Source organism: Plectropomus leopardus, chromosome 5 (assembly GCF_008729295.1).
Source record: "Plectropomus leopardus isolate mb chromosome 5, YSFRI_Pleo_2.0, whole genome shotgun sequence".
NCBI classification, from domain to species: domain Eukaryota; kingdom Metazoa; phylum Chordata; class Actinopteri; order Perciformes; family Serranidae; genus Plectropomus; species Plectropomus leopardus.
The window spans coordinates 8,292,874-8,317,716 of record NC_056467.1 but is presented as its reverse complement, the minus strand read 5'-3'; the positions used below and the strand labels follow the sequence as shown (position 1 = coordinate 8,317,716).

Here is a 24,843-nt window from a genome sequence, read left to right as displayed (position 1 = left end):
TCTTTATTTACAAATCTAAGTTTTTTAAAGATAGATATGTCAAGGTCTGATATTCTTCTAGTTTGTCTGCTTGATATGTCAATTAAAATCCATCCAAGTTGCACAGCTCTGATATACCATTCCTCTTATGTTGCAAGCTCTCTTGCCTTCATCTGAAATTAGGTTATTCTCACCACGATGTTAAACCTGTTTTTCTTAAATGATGTAGTGATGCACCAACAACAAAAACACTGTTTTCAGTTACAAAACGTGAGTGTTTTGAAGTGAAACATCCTTGCATTTACAGCCAGAAGAGGGGGCAACATGCAGCAAAGGGATAAAGTTGGAATCAAACCTGCGTCCGCTACAGCAAGGATATAACCTCTGTATTTGGGGCGCTGCTCTATCCACTGAGCCACCAGGTGGCCCAGTTGTGACTATTCTCAGTTGCATCCATAGGTGAGGTCATTTATGCTCTAACTATGGGCCTTTATTTATCAACGGTAGTAATTTTTAAGCCTTCATGTTTTGTAATCTGTAAGGTAAAAAATAATGTTAATCTTTATGTTGATCTATTTGTGCTTCCTTAATCTTAATCTTTCTTTATGACCATTTCCAAAGTCACTTTATATGTTTTATTCCTTTGGGTCCACCAGAATTGTATTATTTCTTGGCCTACAAACTCTTTACTTCATGGCATCAGTATATTTAGAGTGATATCAGATGTTCAGAGGTTTCAACCCCAAATCATTCAAATCACAAACCAGTATTAATAAAATTCTTTATTCTTTATGCAGTGCACCTTCTCTAGAAATTGCAGTAGTAATCAGCAAAACATTGTTTGTATTAAGTGCACATCTTTCAAACTACCTCTAGTATCTGTGTATGTCCTAAAAAAAAGAACATTTGACATCTTTTTGGGATTCTGAAATCCAGTGATCAACACATAGATTAGTTTGACCAGCAAAACCTCTGTAATCACTGACCTAAAGCAGAGACAGCCACAGCAGACCCAACGATAAAAAAAAGACGCCAGTGTGTGTAATCCGTGCAGCTCCACTGGTATCTGTGCTCCTGTCTCTTAGCTGCCTCTGCTGGCCAGATGTTAGATGGCAGCGCTTCATGTTTCCAGCTGTGTCCCACACAAGCAGCTCAGCCTGAGCAGAGCAACAGCTGGACGTATACTTCACCCACAGTGACTGAGATGAGCCTGTTACCCACTCAGATACATTCAGAGGAGGGTCTCCTTTCTCTAATCTGGCCTTGTGGTGGTGATGGTGATGGTGGTTGCCTCCACTGATTGTCATGTCCTTGTGAGTCTGTTGCTGATCCGGGTCACGCTGGGCCTCTCCCTGGCTGTCCTCTGTGGGTGTGGGGCTGTGGAATAAAGTCAGAATGCCTTCACCCTTCTGTAGCTGGAGGGCAGCGAGGCCAGAGCGCCCCCTGCCTAACACGACCAGAGATACGCTCCAGCTTGATTCGTTGCAAATGGAAGAACAAGCAGACTGTACTCGGACAGTGGAGCAGGATGGTGGGGATGTGTTTGGATCCTAAAAAAGAAGTAGGAAGTGACAGCCATTATAAACAGGAAATCCAATGTCCATGATCTGTATAAACAAACTTCTGTATAAAACAATAAAAGGAGATTATCCTGATAGTGTTCAGTAAATGCTCACCGGGGGGACCACAGTCAAGTAGGCCACTGCATAATTTGAGTCTGGAGAGTCAAGAGCGCGCACAGTGAGTGTGAGGGTGACAGTAGCTCCTGCCTGAGCTGTGGCAGGAGTGTAGAGGTCCACCTGACCGTGGAAAGACCCTTGTCCTGCAACGTGGAACCTGAGGAACAGATATTCAGTGTTATGGAGCGCAACAGGTTCCTGTAATTTAAACTGTACGCTTCATTACAATTGTCCTTGAGAGTTTTGAAGAGTTCTTTTCTTCTTTTTTGAGATTATGTTTTTGGGGTTTTTGCCTTTATTTGATAGGACAGTGTAAGGTGGAGAGAGACGGGGTGAAATGTAGCATAGGATCCAGGCCAGATCCTAATTCCTAATATGACTGTATATGATAGCAAAGGAAGCATTTATAGGGGATTAAATGGCAAAATAAGAGTCTTGTTGTTCACTCAGTGGCCGAGCAATATTTTTTTAATTCTTTTTTGTCTTACGTGTGAGGTCCTCTCTTATGAAGATATCCACAGTCATCACCAGCAGTCAGACTGAAGAGTCGGGCCGGGCCGTGGTTCAGGATGTCAAAGTCCACCATTGTGCTGTGACCAGGTACCAGGCGGGGGACAGACAACACCTAAAGAGATATAAAAAACTGTCAAGTGGAAGTAAAGTGCATCAGTGTGAAACTGTATGAATCAGAAAGTCCACCAACACAGACTTCTATGGAGAATTATTAAAGGAAAAGTGTGATGACCCCTCTGTGTTATTTTTATGTATTTGGGTTGTCATCTCTTACCTGCCTGTGTACTGTCCTTGCAGGCAGGTGCTCGTTAGAGCAAGTGGGAACACCTGAGAGAGCTTTAGGTTATTTAAGCATGTGTTCAACAAGAAGCTCAGTCTCTAACTGAGCCTTCACTCTGCTGCTGCATCCAGCTGCCCCTCTCTGGTTTAGTTATATTGTTTTACTTATTTGCTTAGCTTTTATGCACCTTTGTAACACCTGCACACATTTCCCACTCATGCATCACACACACTAATGACACCAATGATTTCCACACTCCAAACTGTAAATATTTAAGTTGACCGATAATTTGGTCTTATTTAGTCTGAATTAGTTTTATTTGATTAAATATATTTTTGCTTAACTTTGCCTTGCTGTGTCTCCCTTTTTGTTTTGATCTTTTGAGCCAGGTCATAAAAACTGTCATAATTTGACATTTTGAAAGGTGAAATATTTTAACTGCAGCTGAAAATGGAGCACAATCCCCAGTTAATGTTTTCCATTGCTACCAGTAAAGTAGAAACAGTAAATTATTTTAGCCCATGTGGAGGCAGCAGAACCAGCTATAAACACAACACTGACACAGTATTATGATAGCAATGGTGCATTCATTAATCTCCACTCTCTCCTGAGAGAAAAAAAATACTTTTTACCTGCTAAATGCTTCACTATGTTCACATGTTAGTTGCTAAATCTGTGTTCAGTAAGTTCATCACAGCTTTGTGCCTGTTGCATCTGGAAATGACTGAACCAAAACAGTACAGTACCAGGCCACAAAACGTGTCTGCGCCTTTTTTAGTGTTACCTGTATCTGAACATGTGTTGGCTGAACCATCTCTGTGGAAACCCTCTCCAGCTTTTTCCCTCTGCTGTCTCGGCCTGTGAGTTGGACACAAAACGGGATTCTGGGAACAGAGTCCACCCATCCCACCAGCTCCTCTACAGAGTAGGATGGTGGAGATGAAGAGGAGTTCAGCTTCACCTGCTGGATGCTGTCTCCGTCGGCTCCTAGCAGTGTTGCGTGACTGAAAGACACCACCTCGTCTGGAGCCAGGCCGGTCACAGCCAGCACCAGAAAGGCAGGGACACCTGGGAAATTAAATAAGGAGCAAAGCGGTTTTGCAAAGTGGCAGGCACATTAATGGTTGTGAGGCTTACTGAAAGCTGTCAATGATAATATTAGAAAAGCATAACCTCTTACCAGCTACTGGACTCCCGTCCACTCTGGCCAGACCTGGGTGTGTCTCATTGGTTACAGTGGCAAAGTAATACAAGAAATCTACGCTGCTGTCAGCTGTGGGTGCAGATCAGAACACAAACATTTGTCTCTTTTCTCACTTCAAGAGCAGTTTCCTCATAACTAACGTGTCTAATATGTTTTTTTACCGATCACATTGAATGTGAGGGGTCTTTCACTCTTGGCCTGGAGTTTCCACTGGCCTGACTCTATAGGAGTGAGCAGGATGATTCGGTACAGACCCTCGAAGTGCTCCAACGCTGCCAGAGGACCCTCCTCACTCAGCAGAGACTGGCTTTGGTCTAACAAGCAGAGGAAGATCATTTAAATTTTAATATCAAATGCAAAGAAGGGTAGTGGTATTGTAAGATGGCATGAGCAGTACAAAGTGCAGTTCACAAACAATAGTTCCCAAAATATAATAAAAAAAACTTTTCCCTGCATTTACCTGATGGACTAGTAAGAATACACTCTGTCAGGGAGCCAGTGACATGTAATGTGACATTTTTTACTGAGCTGTCAACTCTGAAAGAATGGGAGGACATCAACTCTTTGTCACTTTCCACATGGAGGAGGGTCACCTAAGAAGAAGAGAAAAAATGTGCTTGGCATATAGACTTAATCACAAGTTTCCATTTCAGACAAATTCAATGTGTTCATATCCATTAAGAATGGACCGCAAAATGTAGCTTTTTTTGTAAAAAGGGTCTTTGGCAACAACGAACACACAGACGATTATTGCCAAATGCCACCACTTCTCGTAGTGTTTTTCAGTTTTGGTTTCAAGCATACAACTTTACTGTTTTGCTACTCTTTTACTGCTCTAATTTTAGCCATGTTTTCAGAACAAAAAGTAAAACCTCCTTGCCACACAAGATTCAGTGTTGGTATGAAGTTACAGGATATTCATATACATATTACAAAAAACTGTTGCTTTTGCCCAACAGCCAGGGCTTAAAGAAAGGCATGTTCTGCTTGCTGAGTTTTTTTACATAATTCTAAAAATAATATTAAGATAATTATAAATATAGTTTTCTGGACATTTTTCCTTTATTTTGTTTTTTTTAATTAGATCTAATAATCCCCCCAAGCTAATTTTTAGATTGGTTCCTTGTCGCCTTTTACAATTTTTTCACATTTTGAAGCCAAGTAGCTTATTATGTTTTTTCCCCGTGGTTTTGAAAAAGAAAAAAAAACAAAACCTCACAAAAGATTTGCAGAGGTTTAAATGCATCTGAAGGCATCTGAACACATCTCAGAAAATTTGAGATGTAGGGGGTAAAAAAAATGAACTGGAATTTGGTTTGGAAATTTGTTCAACTGCGTAAGAGGTTGATCACTATCAAACAGTCTTGCTGCTGTACCTTTTCAGCAGCTGTGTTATCCTCCACTATGGTAGAGACCCTGTGGATGTCAGAGTTTGTGGTAAATATTGTCAATCCTCCTGACAGGGAGGACAAGGAGGAGTAAAGAGAGAAACGATTCGGGGACAAAGGTTCCCTGCTTCTACTCCTCCTGCTCCTCTTCCTCCTCCCTCGGCTTTCTGATGTGTAGTTGGGGTCTTCAGTTAGGAGAAATGTCACCTGTGGGGAAATCAGGCCACATGGTCAATGGCTAAGCAGAAAGAAATGTACTAAAACACAACTTGTTTGACTGCAGTCCCCTTGCACAGTAAAGACACAAGAGGGATGTACTCATTACAAAAGAAAAAACAAAAAAATGAAAGTTACACCACGCTCTCCCACTTCTTTCATAAGTACTTATGAAGTATAATCAGTGTCTGCAAACACAAATAACTTCTTCCTAGCCTATCCATTTGAGATGTTACAGTTTAAGGTGTTTCATTTATGTGTAGCCTTTCCTCCTGAAATCAGAAGATGTGCCAGTAAATCACAATCGCATGTGTGCAACACTGACGATAATGTTGCTGAGGACTTTTTGTTACAGATAAAAACCCACCTTGCTCTGTTTTTCAAGTGTGAGGGCCTTCACCGCATCAAACAAGTGGGCATCTTTAGGAGAGGCATCCGTGAATACGAATATCTCTGACAGCGGTGGACTGTGAGTGAGCGCCAGCTGAAAACACACACACAGCATGATGGGAAAATTAGCTGCCATGTGTGCTTGTAGTTCTCAAACTGTTCATGTGTTCATACACTCACGTGGCACAAAAAGCAGCATCTAAACTCACCTGAATGGCAGAGAGACACATCTCTGGTTCGTCTCCTCCTCCCAGCGCCGTCAGGTTCTCCATGTGCTGCATAAACTGATTTGGGTCATCGGTCTCATACACAGGTCCAAACCCTGAAGAGTACAGGAGATAGAAATGTTAGATTGGCTTTTTAAATTGTGCCTACAGTGTAGACCTACTGACTTTAAGATATAGCAGGAAGAGGTTGGATCATATGACTCATGCCAATCAATCAGTCAAACACAAAAAAAAAAACCTTGAGCATTATTATCAAGTGCATCTGTTGTTGTCAGGAAGGCTTTAAAGGCACTCAAGTTTCTTGGATTTCCCCTTTTATCCAGGTCTTAGTATCACAGGTTTACACATAACACTTGAAAATTCCTTTAAAATAATTTGAGAAAAATTAGTTGCAATAACATATTTTAGGAGCTATCAGCTGTGTTCATAATTATGGTAATTTAGTATATATGTCATATAAAATTCATTTTTTAATGTGGAAAAATGTGTTGGACCAATTCAATTTTTATTAGTAATCAACCTTAAAACATGCAGTTATAATTATGGTAACAGTTTTTAAGTTGATGACCTATACAAGTTAATTTGTTCTGATTAACTTTTTCACATTACCTGAAAGAAATTCTATAGTGTTGTGTACTTTTAATTACCATATGTATGAACACATGTTTTAAGTCACTTACTTACAGCTTTTTTTTCACATTATTCAAAAGGAATTTTAATTAAGCTGATTGTTGTAAAATTACCTGGATCATGGAAGGGAATAAGCAGAAAGGTACCAGGCGGCCCGGGGCTGCTGGCCCGGCTCTGGATGATAGAGTGGGCCCGAAAACGAGCTGCAGTAATCTCCTCAAACATGCTCCCTGTGGTGTCCATGACAAACACCAATGCAGGGACCTGCTTTACACTGAACAGCCTGTTGAAGGAAGTTTGGAGGGAAATAAAGACACAGCTCAAAGTCATGAAATAACATCTAACTCCACGTATCCTGAATTGACTACAACATATTAACCTACTGTGTTTTCTCTTCCAGAAAATACAATAAATACCTGTTAAACAGCAATCAAAACCTACCTGAGAAAGGCTTTATGGCCCACAGTGTCTCTGAGGTCTCTTAGTACACTCAGGGTGGCCTCAGTCGCCAAACTGGCAGCTTCCACATGGAGATAATGGTGAGGGGAGAAGAGGGGGGAGGTGCTGTCCTTGTTGATGCCCCCTTTAGCCCCCATGTAACGGCTACTGTCCAGAATACCTCCATGACTACATTTGCCTGTAAAAGAAACAGTCAAAAACTTTGAATGTTTTATAGAGTGATTTTTAAGAGTATAGAATTTATGGCATATTTCTTTGGTTTTTTTTTCGGCAGGACTGCAGCTGCTGGTGGCTTTACTTTCTCTGACATACCGTGGGGTTTTGGAGGGAAAGTGCTGAAGTAGCCAGTGGTGAGCAGCTGGGTGTCTTTCTGTGTGTTTGTCAATCTTGACATGAGGTTGTCTCGACAGGTGGCACTGAAGCACTCCATACAGGTAGGAGTTTCTTCTGTGGACAGTAAGAAAGATAAGTAGTCTATTATTGCTTATCAAGTCCAAAAAAAGCTAATTGCAGGGAAAAATGTCACCCAGGTCTTTTATTTATTTTTTTTTTTTTTGGGGGGGGGGGTCATTTTTAAAGTTTAGATATACTGTACCTGAAATTAAAGATCAAGTTCATTAAAACACACATAGTCACAATTTTGATGGCCCAAATGTGAGTGTTGCCAGGTGTGGTTGTAGAGCCAGTCAGATTGCTGCCTGTTTTAACTGCCTTTCCACTGACCTCTTATTTAGTCAGCTTGGCTTTAAGTCACCCTGCCTTGCCGGGGTGTGTCTGCATTTGGGCACACAATTCCTCCTTCCTCCTTCCTCCTTCAGAAACTGAATGATGAATGCATTACTTTAGCAATGATCTGTAGAAAATCTAACAATACTATTGTCAAGGCCATCATCTGTGTTGATTTTGATAATCATGATAAACTGCAATCGATAGAGTTACCTGGATTAGACCTCAGCAGAGAGTACATAAACTGAGAATAAAAAGAATGATGTATACAAACATACAGTATGACAAACAATGTGCAACTATACAGCAGTACAAGTTGGCATGTTGATGTTCATGTACAGCAGGGGCGTGGCATAGTGTCAATTTTTTTCCGTTCCTTTCTTTTCTGTCTTACTTTTCCCTTCTTTTTTGTTTTGGGGAAAGACATGACAGTGTAAGTTGGTGCTCCAGCAACATCAGCAGTCACCTACTCAACTCTATAGTAATTGTGTTTAAAGATTAATCAGGGTGCGAGGCAGACTAAACCATTTTGCACCTTTACTAGATGAGACGGCCCTTCACTTTTTTTTTAACACAAAGTTAAGTCTTTCAACCAATTTACTAAGCCATTTCAAAAACAAATTGTGGCAGTAATTAGAAAAAACAAACTTTTGATTCCATGCTTCTCAAGGGCCCCCTCATAGGGCCCCCTCATAGGGCCTATGGATAATCAGTCCCACTTTTTTTTACCCCCACTACACCCCCTGACTCTTAGGAAATCCCCCAAATAATATCTGCTTGTCAAATTGTTGTTTTTGTGTGGCCATATTGGGTGTTATATTTTAAACCTGAAGTACAACAAATATTTTTCCTGGAGCCCAAGCTGAAAATTGATAAATTAATCACAATACACAATTCATTCAATCAGGTATGTAGTCACATTAAACATAATAATAAAGCTAATGTTCGAGCAGTGATCATGTGTTTCACTGTTATGGATCACATTGACGTAAAACTGAACTCTTGGTAACTAATATTGTGTAGACATCCTGCATAATAAACTGTATCATCATGATCTAATTTTGATTCAGTCCGGTGACCGATAATACTCAGGCAATTTCCAGCCCTAAGATCGAGTAATTGATGTGATAAAGTGGGCCCTTGTGTAATCACAGATGTGAAAAAATTACCGTCAGCCACGGGGATGGCAGGCTCCTCCGGCTGCAGCAGGTGGAGGTAAATGGAGCGCTGGCCCATCTCAACCCAGTTACTGTGGCTGTAGAAGTCCTGGCATAATGGAAGTTTGACAGACAAAGGATTACTTTAAAAACTAACCTGCGGGTGATGTCTTAAAGATAACATGGAAAACCACAGCGTGAATTTAGGAGTTTACTTTTGTCAAATTGTGTTAATTCAGGACAACTCTTGGTTTGCACGTTGTTTTAATCTGCTGATAACAAGTTAATAAACATCAAGACTGACAGCTGTTATTACTGAATGTATTTTAACTGAGTCTGCTATTGCTACTATTTTTAGTCAAGAATGTCCAATGCACAATCTTCACTTGTATCTCATCTTTCTCTCTGACTGTCAAAACACATTTTACGCATTGATTTTCCTCTGCATATAAAACTTGTATTGTGTGTATTTAACATTATCTAATGATTTGTTTTGTTGCCCTGTTACCTGCAGTGAGTGAAATAGCTGGCCCAAGCTGTGACGAGCACTTTGGTACTCTTTGGCTCGTACTGAGAGTAGAGTCTGAGCCCAGAACTGCCGTAACATCTCCATAGCGCTGTCCACACGCTCTGAATCAAAGTGGTACACCGGGTCTGACCTGGTGGAGCTCAGGAAGTCCATGGCCGCATTGGACTTCACTACCTCTCCCACAGCTCTCCAGAAACCACGGCCCAGTCTGGTCTGGGAGTGATACAGGCTTATTATTTATCATCATTCAAATGACACAAAAGTAGTTCTGTGCTTCAATAAAGAACACAGAAAACTGTCAGAAAAAGCTTTCATTATGTGCAACAAAGCGGGGTTTTTATATGTAAATAAATATTCAGCTCACCCACTCCTCTGCGTGGTTTGCATGGTGTTTTTTGGTGCTCCTCAGAGTCTCCATGGTGACATTGAGAATAGCCTGCTCTGTGATGTACTGGTGTGTGTGCGAGTCCCAAGACAGTGTTAACACTCGAGACCAAAAGTTGGGGAGGAAGCCCATGCATGGTAAAGCCAGGAGGAGAAGGTAAGCCAGAATAAACCAGTGCATCTGCTTTCCTTTCCCTTCCCAAATTCTTCCTCTGCCCTGTGACATCATGTCCCAGAGATGGGCTGAGCAGGTAACATCCTACCTGCATGAGGTAAAATAAATCAGTGGATTTCACTGCCAGTTGCAATGCAAAATACACTCATATACAATTTGATTTCATTTGAGAGTCCTGACGGAAAGGCCATTTTTTAAAATCTGGTGGTAGGTAGCTATAGCTGTGGGACTCACTGGAGGCCCCACAATCAAGTATTATCATGATACATAGGTCACAGTGCAAATTAATTTCCATTCTAAATGTTTTGGGTTATGCTGAATATTGTTATGAAATATACTGGGATGCATTTTTTCACATTTTTTCACTGCAAGGGAAAGCTTTGTAGACATGTAATTTCATTTAGTAAGATAAAGTTTTCAGTCTTCATTTCACTTCAGTCATTTTTATTGCAGCAAAACACATTTGGACTGAGAAAGCAATTGATTTTATTATACTAGCAATCTGCCAAAAGAATTTACAAATTTGTATTTGCAATTTTCTGTTATAAAAAGATTTTTTTTTAAAAAATCACGACAAAATAAATGTTTTTAAAGTCCCAGTGTCCAAATTGTCTTTGGAAATTTACCTGAAATTTGTAGTGGTACCTTAACCTACTATATTATACACTGTATACACTTCCATCAGTGTGTGAATTGCAATTTAGTCACCTTTTGCCCTCCTTGTAAAGTTGATATTGCAACAAACAACTGCAATTTACGCATATGGCATGAACATGTTCACCTGATGACTGGAAGTTCATGTTAACCCTCCTTTAAAACACGCAGTCAGTCACTGCCTTAAAAAACAAAACACAAAAAAACCTGTTGCCTGCTGCTGCTGAGTGATAAAACTGAACAGAAACAACAAAGTTGCGTAACTTAAAATCAAAACAATGAGCAAGACTATGCTAAAATGCACGTAGAGCTGAGGGTAACTGCAGAATCTGTCATGGAAAATTTTCCTCTCACTAAATGAATGGATATGAAATGACCTAACCCAATTGTTCGTTCTGGCTTTGTGGTAATTTGATCAGTTTGTGCCAGTCATCCATGTATCCTTTCCTGTCATCAGCCACTCCTTGACCCCCCCCCTCGAAAAATCCTCCTCTTTCTCAGCCTTGTCTGTACAAAGGCTCCCATTGTTCTTTGCCATCTTTATTCAAATACAATACTTTGGTTTTGTTCTCACAGTCTGTGCTGTCACAAGAGGGAGACCGAAACAAAGCACGGGGCCTATAAACAACTTCTCCCTCCACTCTGCCAGCCTCCATTCAGCAAATCAGCTTAAATTGATTGGCGTGGTCTCTTAAATTAAGAGTACAAAGACAACTGCTTTCACTTATTCTGCAGGAAAGATGCAAGATCTAATACTCATAAGCTGATTATTAATAACATTTAAATTCCTCAAATATTTCTAACATGCTAGCAGCTTAACAACTTGTGCTTAGTTAAAATAAAAACAAACTAAAGCATGTAAGTACAGTAGTAGAGCTTATATACCAAATATCCTCTTTCATCACAGTGCAGTTGTGTCAACTACCACAGGAATATGCCAGCTACTTTTTCAATCAAGTTCTGTATTATTATTATTTAAATCATGGCTTGTATATTATCAGGCAGACTTTTGCTTAAATTTTGTACTTTGCTCAAAATTACAAATAAAAAAAAACATTCTCACCTCAGTTCATCTTTGTAGACTTTTGTTCTGAAATCACAGCATATAGCAGAAGTTACAGTCCTGTATGTGCAGCACCACACATGTACCTTCATATGACAACGCAGACTTTCACCACAACCTGTCAGCGGCGGAAACTGTGCACAGTGTCACAAAATTCCTGTCTGCAAAATTATTGAGTCTTCACTTTCGTCTGTCCTTGGGCTCTTGTCTTTGGCCAGGCCCTCAGTATGAAAAAAAAACAACCAAGATATGAATGGAAAACGTACGTTGTCGCACTCAGATAAGAGTCTGGTTGACGCTGACTGGTCTTGGGTGCAAATCTTAGCGTGGGGGGCACGCCATGAGGCTTAAGACATCTCGTCATAGCTCCCCTACAGCCTTGCCCCCCTCCTTAAACTCCATTATTACGGTGCATTGATTCACCACAAAAGGGCTGCATATATTACCATCGAGGGTGTTCAGCTTAGGCCTTCCCCAACCCCCCGGCCCTCTATCCATCACTCTCTCTTTTCCTCACAAATCCAGAAAACACAGCTTTAACAACTGCAAACACTAAAGCCCCTTCCTTTCTCCCCAGTTACCAAAATGTCTGATGGCAACGTAAAGAAGGGCTTCAGTTGCTAGCCAACGTTAGGGACAGTGCTGAACTTCAATTTGTGGGACTCAAAGTTGTAAAAGAAGAAGAGGTGAATGAAAGCTTTGGTTTGCAGTTGTTTCAGAGGTGTGTCTCTGAATAGCAGTGCTGGACCTAGCACAATCAGGGTCCCAGTTAAGACCCAATTATGTTGCAAAACTGTGGGACACGCCACCTATCAAGAAAGCCATCTTGCTACTTGATGTTTTTGAGAAAGAAAGCTCAAATAAATCTTTTCACTTCCACCTTTAACTAGCTCTGATTCTCCTAATATATGTCTGAAACTCTTTCTTTTCACACTACAGGCAGCTGCAATTCCTTTTAAATGTTACTTGTTTTTATGACTTGTAGTTTGTCAATGTGCATATAACTCCCCTTAATGTAAAACACTTTGTGCTGCATTTTTTATTTGAAAGGTTTTTCTAAAGGATATTTATAATTATAATTATTATTATTATTATTATTATTTGCATTTGCATTTGCATTTGCATTTGCATTTGCATTTTGCAAATTTGAGTTTTCACTACCCTCTCGGATAATGTTTGCTTTTTAGATTTTCTTTTCATCTAATGCTCACACTCCATCTCTTATATTTGATTATTTTGAATGGGGTGATATGTTTCTAAACTACCTCATAAGAAATAAACAATTTTTAAGAACATCTCATCCTTTTTATGTTAATGAGTGAAAGAAAAACAAACACACAAAGTTTTGATGCAAGTTTTGGGGGTGTTCAGGTTTTATTTATTTAAGTGATTCAAAAGTGAAAGCACATCAGTGGGAGACTGGATCACACATTATCACAGGAAAAAAAAAAAAAAAAGACCCATACACGGTGCAAAGCATGTTACTACATGAGTGAAGCTGGAGGGAAAAAAAATCCTATCTGGGAACTATCCTGCAAAACCTCCATGATTACTGGAAGACAGTTGCAGATGAGGGTAGTGCATGTTTCTTGCTAACCTGTGGTTACCTGTTTGTTTCCGTATTGATACTTTCTCAGACTGGTTTTCCGGCAGACAGTTGATGACCCAGTTTCACCACATCAACCATATACAAATTACATAGGTCTTAAGGCTATATTCTTGGCCAGAGGAGGTGATTATGCCTAAACTCTGTCTGTAGTGGTCACAGTCAGAATAATGTTAATTGTCAAGAAGGCTAGATTTTCACTTAAGGGGAATTTGCCTTGGTGTTTTGTGCATTCAATGACCATATTAAAAAGAAATAGAAAAGAAATATAAAAATAAAGATAAAGATACTGTTGAAAAAGCAAATAAAAAAGGCTACGGAGGCTGTAAGCTTAATGAAAAGAATGAGAATAATTTTGTGTAGGATCTACAAAAATGTTGGTCCGGTGATGTGCAAAAAGTTCCTAGTAAAATAATATACACAATGTAGGAGAATAAGAGTCAAATTCTACCGTCATTTTTTAAATTAAAAACATGCTTGGTAAACTTTTTCTTTAAATCTCCATACACTTGTGCTCACGCGAGGCTTACAGCGCATGCAGATGGTACTGCGCACGCGCGGAGAGCAGAGACGTCAAAACTGAATTAATTCTTGTTTCGGTTTCACTGTTTATGAAACTGATCAGCTGAAGAAGAAAGCAAGCAAACACGCAGTGGTTGTTTATAACGCTTACAAAAACCGAGACCGACTCGTTTTTGTTTTGTTTTGCTTTGATTTGTTTTGATTGATGATTGATCAGGCCAGAAAGGAAAGGACCGGAAACGCAGCTCCTCCTCAGCTGTACGTGTGAGTTTCATGCCGAGCAGCATTCCCCAGTGAAGACTGGGTGGAGGTGTTAGGTGTTAGGTAGGTCACAGAGCAAGTGACGGAAAAACCTCACCTGTCAGGTGAATAACGTGTAGGCGTGGCCTGAGTGTCAGTGTTCTTATTCCTCTCCGGACACCTCCAGCGCAGAGTGCGCTCCCTTCTCACAGGTAGGCAGTTGCTGTACTGTTTTCATGATTGTAATTTAAGTTAGAGACAACGTTTGATGACTGCATTTTTTACAGCCTTTTTTACAGTCCTCTTTACAAATAAACAAACCCACAGGAACAAGGTACAGGGTAAGGCCTCAAGCTTGGTATATTAGCCATTTTCTAAACTTTTTAAAATTGAAATTATATTTGTACTTGATCGCCACATCTTAGGAGTTGAAGGATGAGTTGATTAAAATCACCAGCAACTATGAAAGTTTTATGGGGTTGCTGCTGATGATATCATTCAGCTCCTGCAGGTTTATATTCATTTTTATCATTGTGACTCAAAATATCACTATTTGAGGTATGCCTTGTAATAAGATACAATAAAAGCTGATTGCATCATTAGAAATTCAAATCTGAACAGTATCTCCCTTTATAAGCCGTATTTCTCCTGTTCATTTTCTGATGGACAGATAGTTTTTGAAAAATCCTGAATAAAAGCAGCATTTTTTTCTTATGATCTTTGACATGTATAGGCTCAGGGATATAACACCAGGTATTTACTTAAAAAGCTGTTTGAACACAAATTGTGTGTATTAAGTATATGAATGATAAACTGATGCTGACTATGCTTGTTAAAAAAGGGGGGGTGAGGCTCCACTGCAGTTCACAGTCTGTGCATTTGGGTACAGTTGTTTGACAGTCATCATGGATTTAGACAACCTAGGAAAAAAATATGCATTCAAATAGACGGCGGATCTGAACGGGTTAATGTGAATAACATAAAGGCTACAAATTGTTTGGTATTGTTTGCATGTGATATATAAGTTGTCATTTCCATCTTTCACTGACGTACAGTATTTTTGTACAAATTTTCATTGCATTTCTCTGAAATGCAGATGAACATCTGAATAGGAACAATCACATTGTCTGTAACTAATGAGACTTGTATGAAAGGATTGTTTTTAGGAAATTAAACTGTGTTTGCATTGTTTATTTATTATGTGCTATGGTTGCTTTGCTGTGCCTTTTTAAAGACTTTAATTTGACCTTTATAATTACAGTAATAACTTCCTGAAAAGTGTGTGACCTGTTATAAAAGCATGATGGTGAACTGCTGTGGTCTGATCACTGCCAACAAGGAGCCAGGTATTTAACTGTTAAAGGCTATAAGTCTATAATATGTAAAATATGCTTAACTCATGCAAAAGATGGATTTCCTAACTTTACTCATAACCACAGAATCTTACACACACCTCCTATATTCATTGTTCAGCCGCATTAGCTTGTTTTTTCTTAATTCTCTCTCTTTTTTTGTTTTCCTTTAGTTTCCTGTAGATTTCTGTACATGTTAAATAAGACTGTGGGTTCTGATTTATTGGCTGTGTGCTAATATTTGTCCATGCACAAGTGTGTGTTTGGGACGTATGGTGGCAGGATGGGGCTTTTCCAAACCTCTTTAAAATTTAACGACAATGCAGAAAGATAAAATCATAAATAAAATGTTTTCACACGGCCTGTGTTCAAAATGTTACTTCTGTTTTTGTGTCAGTTCCTCTGAAGAGCATCGAGGTGGAGGTGGAGGTGAGAGACCATGTGGCTACAGTGGTCTCCACTCTGAACTATGAGAACAAGGAGGACAAACCAGTAGAGGCAGTTTTTGTCTTCCCTCTGCCTGGAGATGCTGCTGTCTGTCATTTTAGTGCAAAGATTGGACAGAAAGAGATTGTAGCAGAGGTGAAGGAGAAACAGAAGGTGAGCTGGGCGGTAAAAAACTCACAATTAAGTCTAAAAACACACTAAATGATGCTCACATGTGTATCAACTGTACTCCAGGCTCGTGAGGAGTATGATGATGCACTGAGCTCCGGTCAGCAGGCCTTCCTGTTGGAGGAGAGTGAGCAGAGTCCAGATATATTCTCTCTGAGTGTGGGCAGTCTGCCTCCAGGAGAGAGCGCCTCCATCAGGCTGGAGTACGTCACTGAGCTGGCTGTGCAGGCTGATGACGGGCTCAGGTTTTGTCTGCCTGCTGTGCTTAACCCTCGCTACCAGCCTCAGGGTAAGAAAAGCTTCTCCAGGAGTCTTTAAGATTCAGCTTTGAGGACACCACACCCTTCTTTACAGAGGGGTTTATTGCAACTGTGACACACCCTGTGACAATGGAGCACCTGCCCTGCAAGAGCTGCTTTTTACAAAGTCTGATCCACACTTTAATACATTTTTGTTAACTTCTGTAGTTTAAAGAGGGCTGAAGTGGAAGTTAAGTGTTGACACTGACTCTATATTTTCTTCAGTCCCCCTGTTGTCCAACTTTTACACTTGCTACCTTTTTACTTTAGCAGCCTCTCCATGGTTTAAAAACATGTAAATAATAAAGATGGCCCTGGTTATTAGGTATTGTGTACATGTGATTTAAAAAAAAAATAACTAAACCCCCCACTTGTGGCTTGAGTGCCTCCTACAAGGATTATGGAAAGAGTCTCAAACTGCTATGCTTAAATGTAATCTAACAATGCTTTAAGATTTTTTTTTGGCATTTTCACCTTTTTATTGGACAATCTGACGTGATTAAGATCGCCGGCTCAAATCCAGTCAGCAACATCATGATTATGTGGTGTGTGTGTGTTGTAACTGCTCTCCTACCAAGGTACTCCAGAATATAGCCGATGAGAAAAAACAGTGTGAGCTGATGATTCATATGGCTGAAGAAGAACTCCGGTTTGAACGTACAGGGTGTACAGTGTATGCTGTCTATAGATTATGAAGATGTCTGAGGCTGGTACTTAACCACGACAGTCCTCCAGGAAGACATAATATGTTTACCAAGTAAGGTTATTTTGCATGCATTTACGAGTGAGAGAAGATTCTTTTCTTTTGGTCCCTAAGGTTATTACTGAGATCAAGATAAAGAAATGCAGCTGTGGGGGTCAAGTGTCTGACCTCTGAAATTCTCTGTTAATAGCATTTCTAATTTGTTCACAGGGAGTGGAGGAAGTGAAGGTGGCAGTGTCCAGGTGACCTCTGTTCCAGCCTCTCTGGTGCCCTACAGTCTGTCTTTCTCTGCCCGAGTGTCCTCTCCTCGTCCAGTCTCTAAAGTAGAGTCCAACTGTTCCCTGGAGCCTCTCCAGTACCTCAACACAGAGCAAACTCAGGCCACGGTGGGTACAATGTTCATGTGTCTGCTGTGTGTCATTGCTCCTCAACACTAAGAACAAGATATATACAAATTTATGTGTATTGATGAGTGTTTTGTGAATTACAGGTCAAATTGGCTGCAGAACACAAGTTTGACAGAGATGTTGAGCTACTGATTTATTACAAAGACGCCCACCAGCCCACTGCTGTGGTGGAGGCAGGACAGGCCTCTGCCAAGCCTGGTGAGTGCAAATTAGTGAAGGTTTTAAGTTGCAAAGAAGTTAATTCCCTTCATCATCAAATGGAGGAGTTACACATTTTATTAAATGTTAAGTTATATTTGTGGTCGTTTTTCTGTCTCTCCTCTGTGTTGCAGGCACTCTGATGGGTGATCCAGTGGTGATGCTGAGCCTGTACCCAGAGTTTCCTCAGTCTGTGATGTCTTCAGTCGCCTCATGTGGAGAGTTTGTGTTCTTACTGGATCGATCTGGAAGTATGTCAGGGGCACGTATGAAGAGTGCCAAGGTAGTTATAATGTGCTATTTCTCTTATAAAAGTATTCAGATTGTCACTCTTAAACAGCAGCCTTTATTATCTTTTTTTATTTTCCTTGAAGGACACTCTGCTGCTCCTGTTGAAGAGCTTACCAGTGGGCTGCTATTTCAACATCTACAGTTTTGGGTCTAGCCATGAACACATCTTCCCGTAAGTCACTCCTTCATGTCAGTCAGTCCAAAAAACAATTGTTCCTTATTTTCAAGCCCACGCTTGTATGTGTATGTGTTCATGGGTGGCAGTAAGAGTGTGGAGTACAGCCAAGAGACCATGGAAAAGGCTCTGAAACAAGTTGAGCAAATGACGGCTAATCTGGGAGGAACAGAGATCCTGAGGCCCCTGGAACATATTTTCAGCCAGTCCTGCATTCCCAATCAACCTAGACAAGTAACACACACACACGTACACACACACATGCGCACACACACACACACACACACACACACGCACACACACACACACACACACACACACACACACTACCACTCCTCAGAACCTACTATTCTATTTTTTGACTTAACATGTTCATTCCTGAACTAGCAGGCGTTTGTTTGTTTTAGGTTCATTCTAACCACACCTTGTTCTTTCCACTTTACCTTTAAAACCACTTATATTATTGAAACAGCACTATAACTCCCAGAGAACAATTTGATGACTCAAGACACGCTGCGTGTTCTGGCTGTAATGCAACTTTGAGTGATTTGTAAACTCTCCTCCTTAGCTATTTGTCTTTACTGACGGAGAGGTGGGGAACACCAAAGAAGTCATCAATCTGGTGAAGAAGAATTCAGGTTCTCACAGGTGAAACCACAAAAACACAAAAGGCAACAACCACCTGCAAAATTGCCAGAACACATCCCATGTCTCAATTCTTTGTGTATTTAAATAAAACTGCTGTTTTTTCAGGTGTTTCTCTTTTGGGATCGGGGAAGGGGCCAGCTCTGCTCTTATCAACGGGTTGGCCAAGGAAGGAGGAGGTCACGCTCAGTTCATCACAGAAAAAGACAGGATGCAGCCAAAAGTAGGAAATCACAGTCATTACATACAATTTTCATAAAAATTGCCTTTTGAACAGAAGATATGGTTATAAATGTAACCAAATAATACATTCATTAAAATCCCAGTGCCAAACTTTTTGTAAACTGTTTTTACTCATTAGGTGATGCAATCGCTGCGATTCGCTCTGCAACCAGCTGTGGTGGACATCTCAGTTGACTGGGATGTGCCAAAGGAAGTCTCTGTCACTGTCCTCTCTCCACCAATCACAGCACTTTTTCATGGTCAAAGGTCACTGGTTTATGCCCAGCTCACTGGACAGGTAGGAGCGTCACCACCTCATAGTGAAAAACCTGTCTGATCTGATGTTTTTTCAGCATTTAGTAATATTTCCAACACTGTCATGCTTTCTCAGAGCTCAGAGGCAGCAGAGGGCTGTGTGACGGTTAAGTACAGCCTGGCAGGTCATCCCTCTCAGAACCAGCTACGCTTCAGTCTCACACCTGCAGAGGACACTGGGTAAATCAGGTTTTGGTCAGACAGCACTGTTATGCATTGAGCCCTGACTGTACAAATGTTGAGTTTAAATTGATCATTTAGAGAAAATAAAATAATACTGATACTATCTATTTAAAGAATATTACACTTATACATTGTATTGCAAAGAATGGCTTTAAATGTATCATTTTGTCAAAAAATACAGAAGAAGAAGTACAGAAGACAAGACTTTGAACCTTTTTTTTTTTTAGAGAATCTTGTGGAGTTTGCAGCAAGCTGCATGTCCATTTTTTGTATTTGAAGCTTTGTGTGTGTATTGTGTGTGTGTGGCTTCCAGGCAGCATGTTAACACATGCAGATTCGACCAGCTCTTATTGTTATTGTGTGAGCGTGCATGCGTGAACATGACTCCCACACTAGGATTTAAAGCTACAGGCCTTTAAAAAACTTGGCACGTCAGGGCTTCAGGATACTTGTATTACTTTGGACAAGCAGTATGGAGAGATTATTTAGTTTTATTATGTATTTTATTAGCATTTAAATCCTGGTTACCATTTGCTTCAATTGTTTGGGAGATGAGTGCAACACCTTTTCCCTGTGAAACTCAAGCAGTGTTTTGTGGACTATAAAAACTAATAAAATGTAAACTGGTATGTAATATAAAAAACAGACCCCCCTGTACATTGTCATGTATGGGGAAATTTGATATAGAGACCCAAGCCATTTTCGTACCAGCCTCAAGTGGCAATTACATGAACTGCCTCATTTTTCACTCCTGAAGGTTGCCGCTTGACGGTGCAAAGTATTTTTTCTTTCCCTGAGGAATCAAACTTGCTATGGTAACTTTAAATCTCTGAATACTTATAGCAGTTCATTTGAAAGTTTAAAAATTTGGAGCTCGTCTCAACCACTCACCTGGCTGATAGGGTTTTGCACAGCTCAGGCCATTACAGTTTTTGTGTGTCTGCGTGAGTTTACTATGGATGATCTTCACTGACATGCAGATTAAGTTATATGGCATCTCTGACTCTGACATTGATATGCTGGTATAGACATAAGATACCTAAAAAACAGTAGCATTATGGCAACTCTGTGTGCTGATATGCGTACTCCTCCCTCCTGCAGATTAACAGTGCACAGGTTGGCTGCTCGGACTTTGATCCGCTCCCTGGAGATGGAGCAGGAAGAGCACAGAGGAGAGCAAGATGAAGTGAAGAAGAAAGTGGTGGAGCTCAGTGTCCAATCAGGAGTGAGCAGTGTCTTCACTGCCTTCATCGCTGTCAACAAAGGTGATGGTGAGGCAATTCAAGGACCTTTGGTGCGCAGAAATGTTCCAACACCCAGTAAGTGTTTCCAAGAAAAAATAAAAAATAAAAGTTACCCTTTATTAAGAGATACTGACTAATTACACTGTAAAAAAGCACAATTGTTTTAACCATTGAGTGTTTATCTCTTTCCTTACAGTCTATGGTTTTAACCATTTAACCATCATTTGTATATCACTGTCAACTGCATTTGATCTTGTAGCTGAAGGGTAGGCATTTCTTTTTTGCTCACAATATGTTTTTGCGTGTCATCTGATCACATGTTGTCATGCTTGTGTTTATGTGTAAAATGTTTGACTTTTGAGATATTCTGAATTTTTGAAAAATTTGAATATTTCAAAACTTTTTTAAACGACTAATTGAGAGTTTGTATTAAGCTCAGACACCTGTTTAGTTTGGTTGATATTTTTTGTTTTCTCAAGTGACCTCATCGTCTTTTTTTTTTTCTTTTTTTTTGAAGTGATGAGGTTCTGTGGTATGTCTGCGCCTACAGCTATGTGTCATTTGGTGAGTTTGGGTAAGTATAAAAGCTAAATGGGATTTAATGTCATATCTTTGCATTTCTATAAATGCAGTATTTAGATAAACACTGCGCAAATGACATATAGTACATAATGTCTAGTCCTGGGCATAGGTAGCATATACAGTTACCCAGTTCTCTCACAGAATCCTTGTGCTGCTCAGATTTATTGAGTGCTCCCTCAAACAACAGAGCATTGCTTTAATGTGGGATTTTTTTTATAAATGCCATCATCCCACATTAAAGAGACATACAGTTGCATTGGATGACATCTCACTTCGTAAGGATGACCGCAGACGCTGGTTTAAGGTCTGGAGAGCAGCTCTGTGCTGAGCAGACTGCTGAGAAGAATTAACATAATTAAGGACTATTTAACCAAAAGGCCCAGTGTGGTTCATGTGTTTAATAAGTGCAGAAACCAATAGCTCACTTGTTTTTGTTTACTGTATTGCTGGTTTCTTGACCTCATGCATTTTTCTATTTAAGATCTTCAAGCATGCTGTGAAATGCCAGAGCCTGCTCTAATGTCCAATTGTGCAAAGAAAAGTAAGTAAAAAAACGAATGAGAGTGAGAACAATTCAGGTTCATTCTTTATTGTCATGCTTACAAAAAAAATGCTTTCAGAAACTGTACACAATTAGACACGGGGTATGAATAAGCAAGAATATCACAAAAATGCAACACAAGTCTGTTACAGTGTACCCAGGCTATAAAAGACAGTTATGGGTGAGGACGTAAAACTCCTGCTGAAGTGAGATTTTTTGCGGGGTGAGGCATGGATGGAGGGATGTGGCAGTCCTATGTGTGGCGTGGCCAGTGCTCTGTGAGTGGCGGCAGTGGCTCTGAGGGCTGACAAGGTTGGGAGTGGGGAGCCCAGTTGTTCAAGAAGATATGTAAGTGATTTTCAGGAGCTTGTTTCTATTGATGAGGGCAAGTATGATGAAATAGTTGGTGACACAGCACAGGAGAATGGGTTCAATAAGGCTGGAATACAGACAGAGCAGGAGTTGGGGTTTGACTGCGAGAGCTTTAGGTTTCCACATGGCAGAGTCCTCTGGATATCTATTGTGTTGGTCAAGGCTCAGTTTGTTGTCCAGGGTGATGCCGACATGCTTAAAGCTCTCTACCATCTCTACTGGTTAGCTGTTGATGGAAATGGGTTTATTATGAAACATGTCTACAACTGCATTTTGAATATCTGCACAGCTCTGTGCTGAGCAAACTGCTGAGAAGAATTAACTACACTGTGGGTGTTCATCATGATGAAGGAATATTTAACCAAAAGGACTAATTATTTTTTATGATAGAAATAATAATAATAAGAAGAATGTTTTTGGTCAACCAGTGAGTTCTGCAGCATAGAAGCTCATCCTTATCAAGATGTGTTTTTACTCTCTTCTCTAAACAGGGCCTAAGAGTGCAAAGGGTGCCTTCTCTGGTTTGAAGAATCTACGTGCTAAAATAGGAAGCAAAGCTACCATGCTCCAACCATGCTCCCTGCAGCAACCAGAAAAACAGTCAAGTAAGAGCCAATAGTACATGCACAGTCATACTTTTAATTATTGGCTCAATTTCCTTAAAAGAGCACAGAGATGAAACACTGCATTTCAGTGATGGACATGAGTGTTGTTTCAGGGTATAGTGCCAGAGTGGGTGTATAATAAGAATAATAATAATAATAATTATTATTATTATGCATTTTATCTATAGACACCTTACAAAACAATTAAAAACAAGCAATGATGTATGCTTTCTATCTATCAATTTAAGTGTACACTATATTTGAATATTTTCTCCACTTCATGTATTAATATTTGCTCAGCACTGTTTGGTTATGTACGTAACCTGATGGTTTTCTCCTCCGAAGTTATTGTTCATTAACATTGTGATTCGGTTTATAGCAAATAGCTGAAAAGGGGCATGTTGTCTCCATCTGTTGCGGAGTCAGACATACTTGTGACAATAAATCGATTTTTCCCCAGTGCTTGTATACTGTAACAAGGACAGTAGTCCAGTAAAATGGCCTCGTCAAACAAGAACTGTAGCTTGACTTAACTGTGCATGTAAGCATGCTGACTAATAGGCTATACAGTTGTAAGTTAAAAAATGACCAATCAAAATCCTGATTTTTAAAACTAGGGATGAAGTTATCATAAAGTCACCATCAGTGCAAATCCCAATTTTGTGTGTCACCATTAGGTCAGACCAGTACAACAATCCACCAAAATTATTCCATCTTTGACACTTTGATTTTCCTCTCGGGATATGTCCTTGCAGAGTCTTTGCCCGAGCAGCCACCCAGAGACCCTTTGCTGCAGCTGGTCTCCCTCCAGAAGGCGTCTGGCAGCTGGGAGCTGAATGCGGATTTGGCTGCTGTACTGGGAAAGACCAGTGAGGAAGTGAAAAAGCCAAAGCCTGAATCGGTGGGTTATTGTCAATAATAATCATAATGCGACTTACTTTAAAAGAGGTTTTATGACATGGTTTAAAACAAGACAGAGAGAGTAAAATAAAGTTGGGGTTAGCTAAATCAACATAAATAATTAGATAAATAAATAAAATTGACTTAAAACAATCCAAAACAAATCGAAAACCAAATAAAAATCACTGCATGAAGCAATTGGGAAACCTCATGGTATTCAGGCCCCCAAGCACCAACTGAGTTGGCACCACTGTCTGGTATTATATCTTACCCACCCGGCTGCAAAATGCATTTGCATATCAGAAGAAAAGTTCATGTTTTAAAGGTTCAAGTGTCTTAATTTATTATGAAGTTGTTAGGAAGTACGATTGTTCAAAACCACCCAGCAACATCTTCTTTTTTTCTCTTTGTTATTTGTGTGAATTTCCCCTGCCATTCCTCTTTCATGTTTCATTTTTTGATTTTGGTGAAAAAGGTGAACCAGGAAGTGTGGGCCACCATTCTGGCTCTGATCTGGCTTCATGGTTTCAAGAAGGATGCTCAGGATGAGTGGGAGCTTCTGGCTATGAAGGCTGGGTCATGGCTCCGTGCTCAGAATGGTAATAACCACAATAAGAATAGCTGATCTGTTGTTTTTATCAGTGTTTACTGGTTAAAATCAGCTGTGTGCCCACATACACTCTGCTGATGACTTTTTTTGTGTGGGTTTTGTTTTTTTTTCAGCACCATGTGTGACAGAGTGTGTGGAAGCTGGAAATGCACTGTTGGGCTTCAACGTGCAGAAAGACGCTCTGGGACTCTAGAACTGGAACTGAGATTTTGATGGAAGTTTTTTCTCTTTAGCGCTGGTGCACAGAAGCAAATTAATTCCTTCTTACAACCTTTACTTTATCAACATGGCACCATACAGTCTGCCTAGTGACAATAAGATCCCATTCTTCAAAGTTTTCCATTTCCATGCAGTGTTTCCCCTTTTAATTTGCACCTATATTAATATTTTAATGTTTTAAAAGTGAATTAAGTAAATTTAAACTTTATTGTTAAATTTGTGTCTAAAAAATACAAATAAAAATTAACAAAATCATCAAGGGCTTAATTTTCTGTTCTATTGTTCAGACACCATATTTACATACACTTTACCACTCAAACACAAATCAGTGAGCTGTCAGCAGA

The 24,843-nt window shown here is 40.0% G+C and overlaps 2 protein-coding genes across 3 annotated transcripts; one reads left to right on the top strand and one right to left on the bottom strand.

Annotated features, from left to right (window-relative positions):
• Positions 1–808: 808 nt before the first annotated feature.
• Positions 809–11,706, bottom strand: vwa7 (von Willebrand factor A domain containing 7). The gene is made up of 17 exons (XM_042487241.1): positions 11,654–11,706; positions 9,742–10,024; positions 9,357–9,590; positions 8,861–8,957; positions 7,278–7,412; positions 6,948–7,143; positions 6,620–6,789; positions 5,859–5,971; positions 5,627–5,743; positions 5,032–5,250; positions 4,116–4,248; positions 3,817–3,969; positions 3,632–3,724; positions 3,236–3,519; positions 2,147–2,283; positions 1,656–1,815; positions 809–1,529 (listed from the first exon to the last, which is right to left on the bottom strand). The coding sequence occupies exons 2-17, from the start codon at positions 9,988–9,990 to the stop codon at positions 966–968; spliced, it is 3,054 nt and encodes a 1,017-aa protein (XP_042343175.1). The 5' UTR covers positions 9,991–10,024; positions 11,654–11,706; the 3' UTR covers positions 809–965.
• A 3,603-nt stretch (positions 11,707–15,309) lies between these two features.
• Positions 15,310–24,715, top strand: LOC121943711 (von Willebrand factor A domain-containing protein 5A-like). 2 transcript variants are annotated; one of them, XM_042487302.1, is made up of 19 exons: positions 15,310–15,367; positions 15,771–15,973; positions 16,055–16,277; positions 17,210–17,376; positions 17,481–17,595; positions 17,730–17,878; positions 17,970–18,058; positions 18,151–18,295; positions 18,630–18,709; positions 18,815–18,929; positions 19,068–19,226; positions 19,320–19,423; positions 20,528–20,745; positions 21,188–21,244; positions 21,734–21,793; positions 22,657–22,770; positions 23,526–23,671; positions 24,146–24,269; positions 24,394–24,715. In XM_042487302.1, the coding sequence occupies exons 1-19, from the start codon at positions 15,322–15,324 to the stop codon at positions 24,471–24,473; spliced, it is 2,394 nt and encodes a 797-aa protein (XP_042343236.1). In that variant the 5' UTR covers positions 15,310–15,321; the 3' UTR covers positions 24,474–24,715. The 2 variants fall into 2 exon arrangements, with proteins under 2 accessions (XP_042343236.1, XP_042343235.1); XM_042487301.1 differs by having other exon boundaries at positions 17,201–17,376.
• The last annotated feature ends 128 nt before the right edge of the window (positions 24,716–24,843 follow it).

Coding starts and splice junctions, on each gene's coding strand:
- vwa7 (XM_042487241.1), bottom strand. CDS start 9,990: ATGATGTCACAGGGCAGAGGAAGAATTTGGGAAGGGAAAGGAAAGCAG. Junction 3,970..4,115: donor TATTCTTACTAGTCCATCAG/GTAAATGCAGGG, acceptor TCTGCTTGTTAG/ACCAAAGCCAGTCTCTGCTG. Junction 3,520..3,631: donor GGACGGGAGTCCAGTAGCTG/GTAAGAGGTTAT, acceptor TTAATTTCCCAG/GTGTCCCTGCCTTTCTGGTG.
- LOC121943711 (XM_042487301.1), top strand. CDS start 15,322: ATGATGGTGAACTGCTGTGGTCTGATCACTGCCAACAAGGAGCCAG. Junction 18,930..19,067: donor AAGACAGGATGCAGCCAAAA/GTAGGAAATCAC, acceptor TTTACTCATTAG/GTGATGCAATCGCTGCGATT. Junction 24,270..24,393: donor ATGGCTCCGTGCTCAGAATG/GTAATAACCACA, acceptor TTTTTTTTTCAG/CACCATGTGTGACAGAGTGT.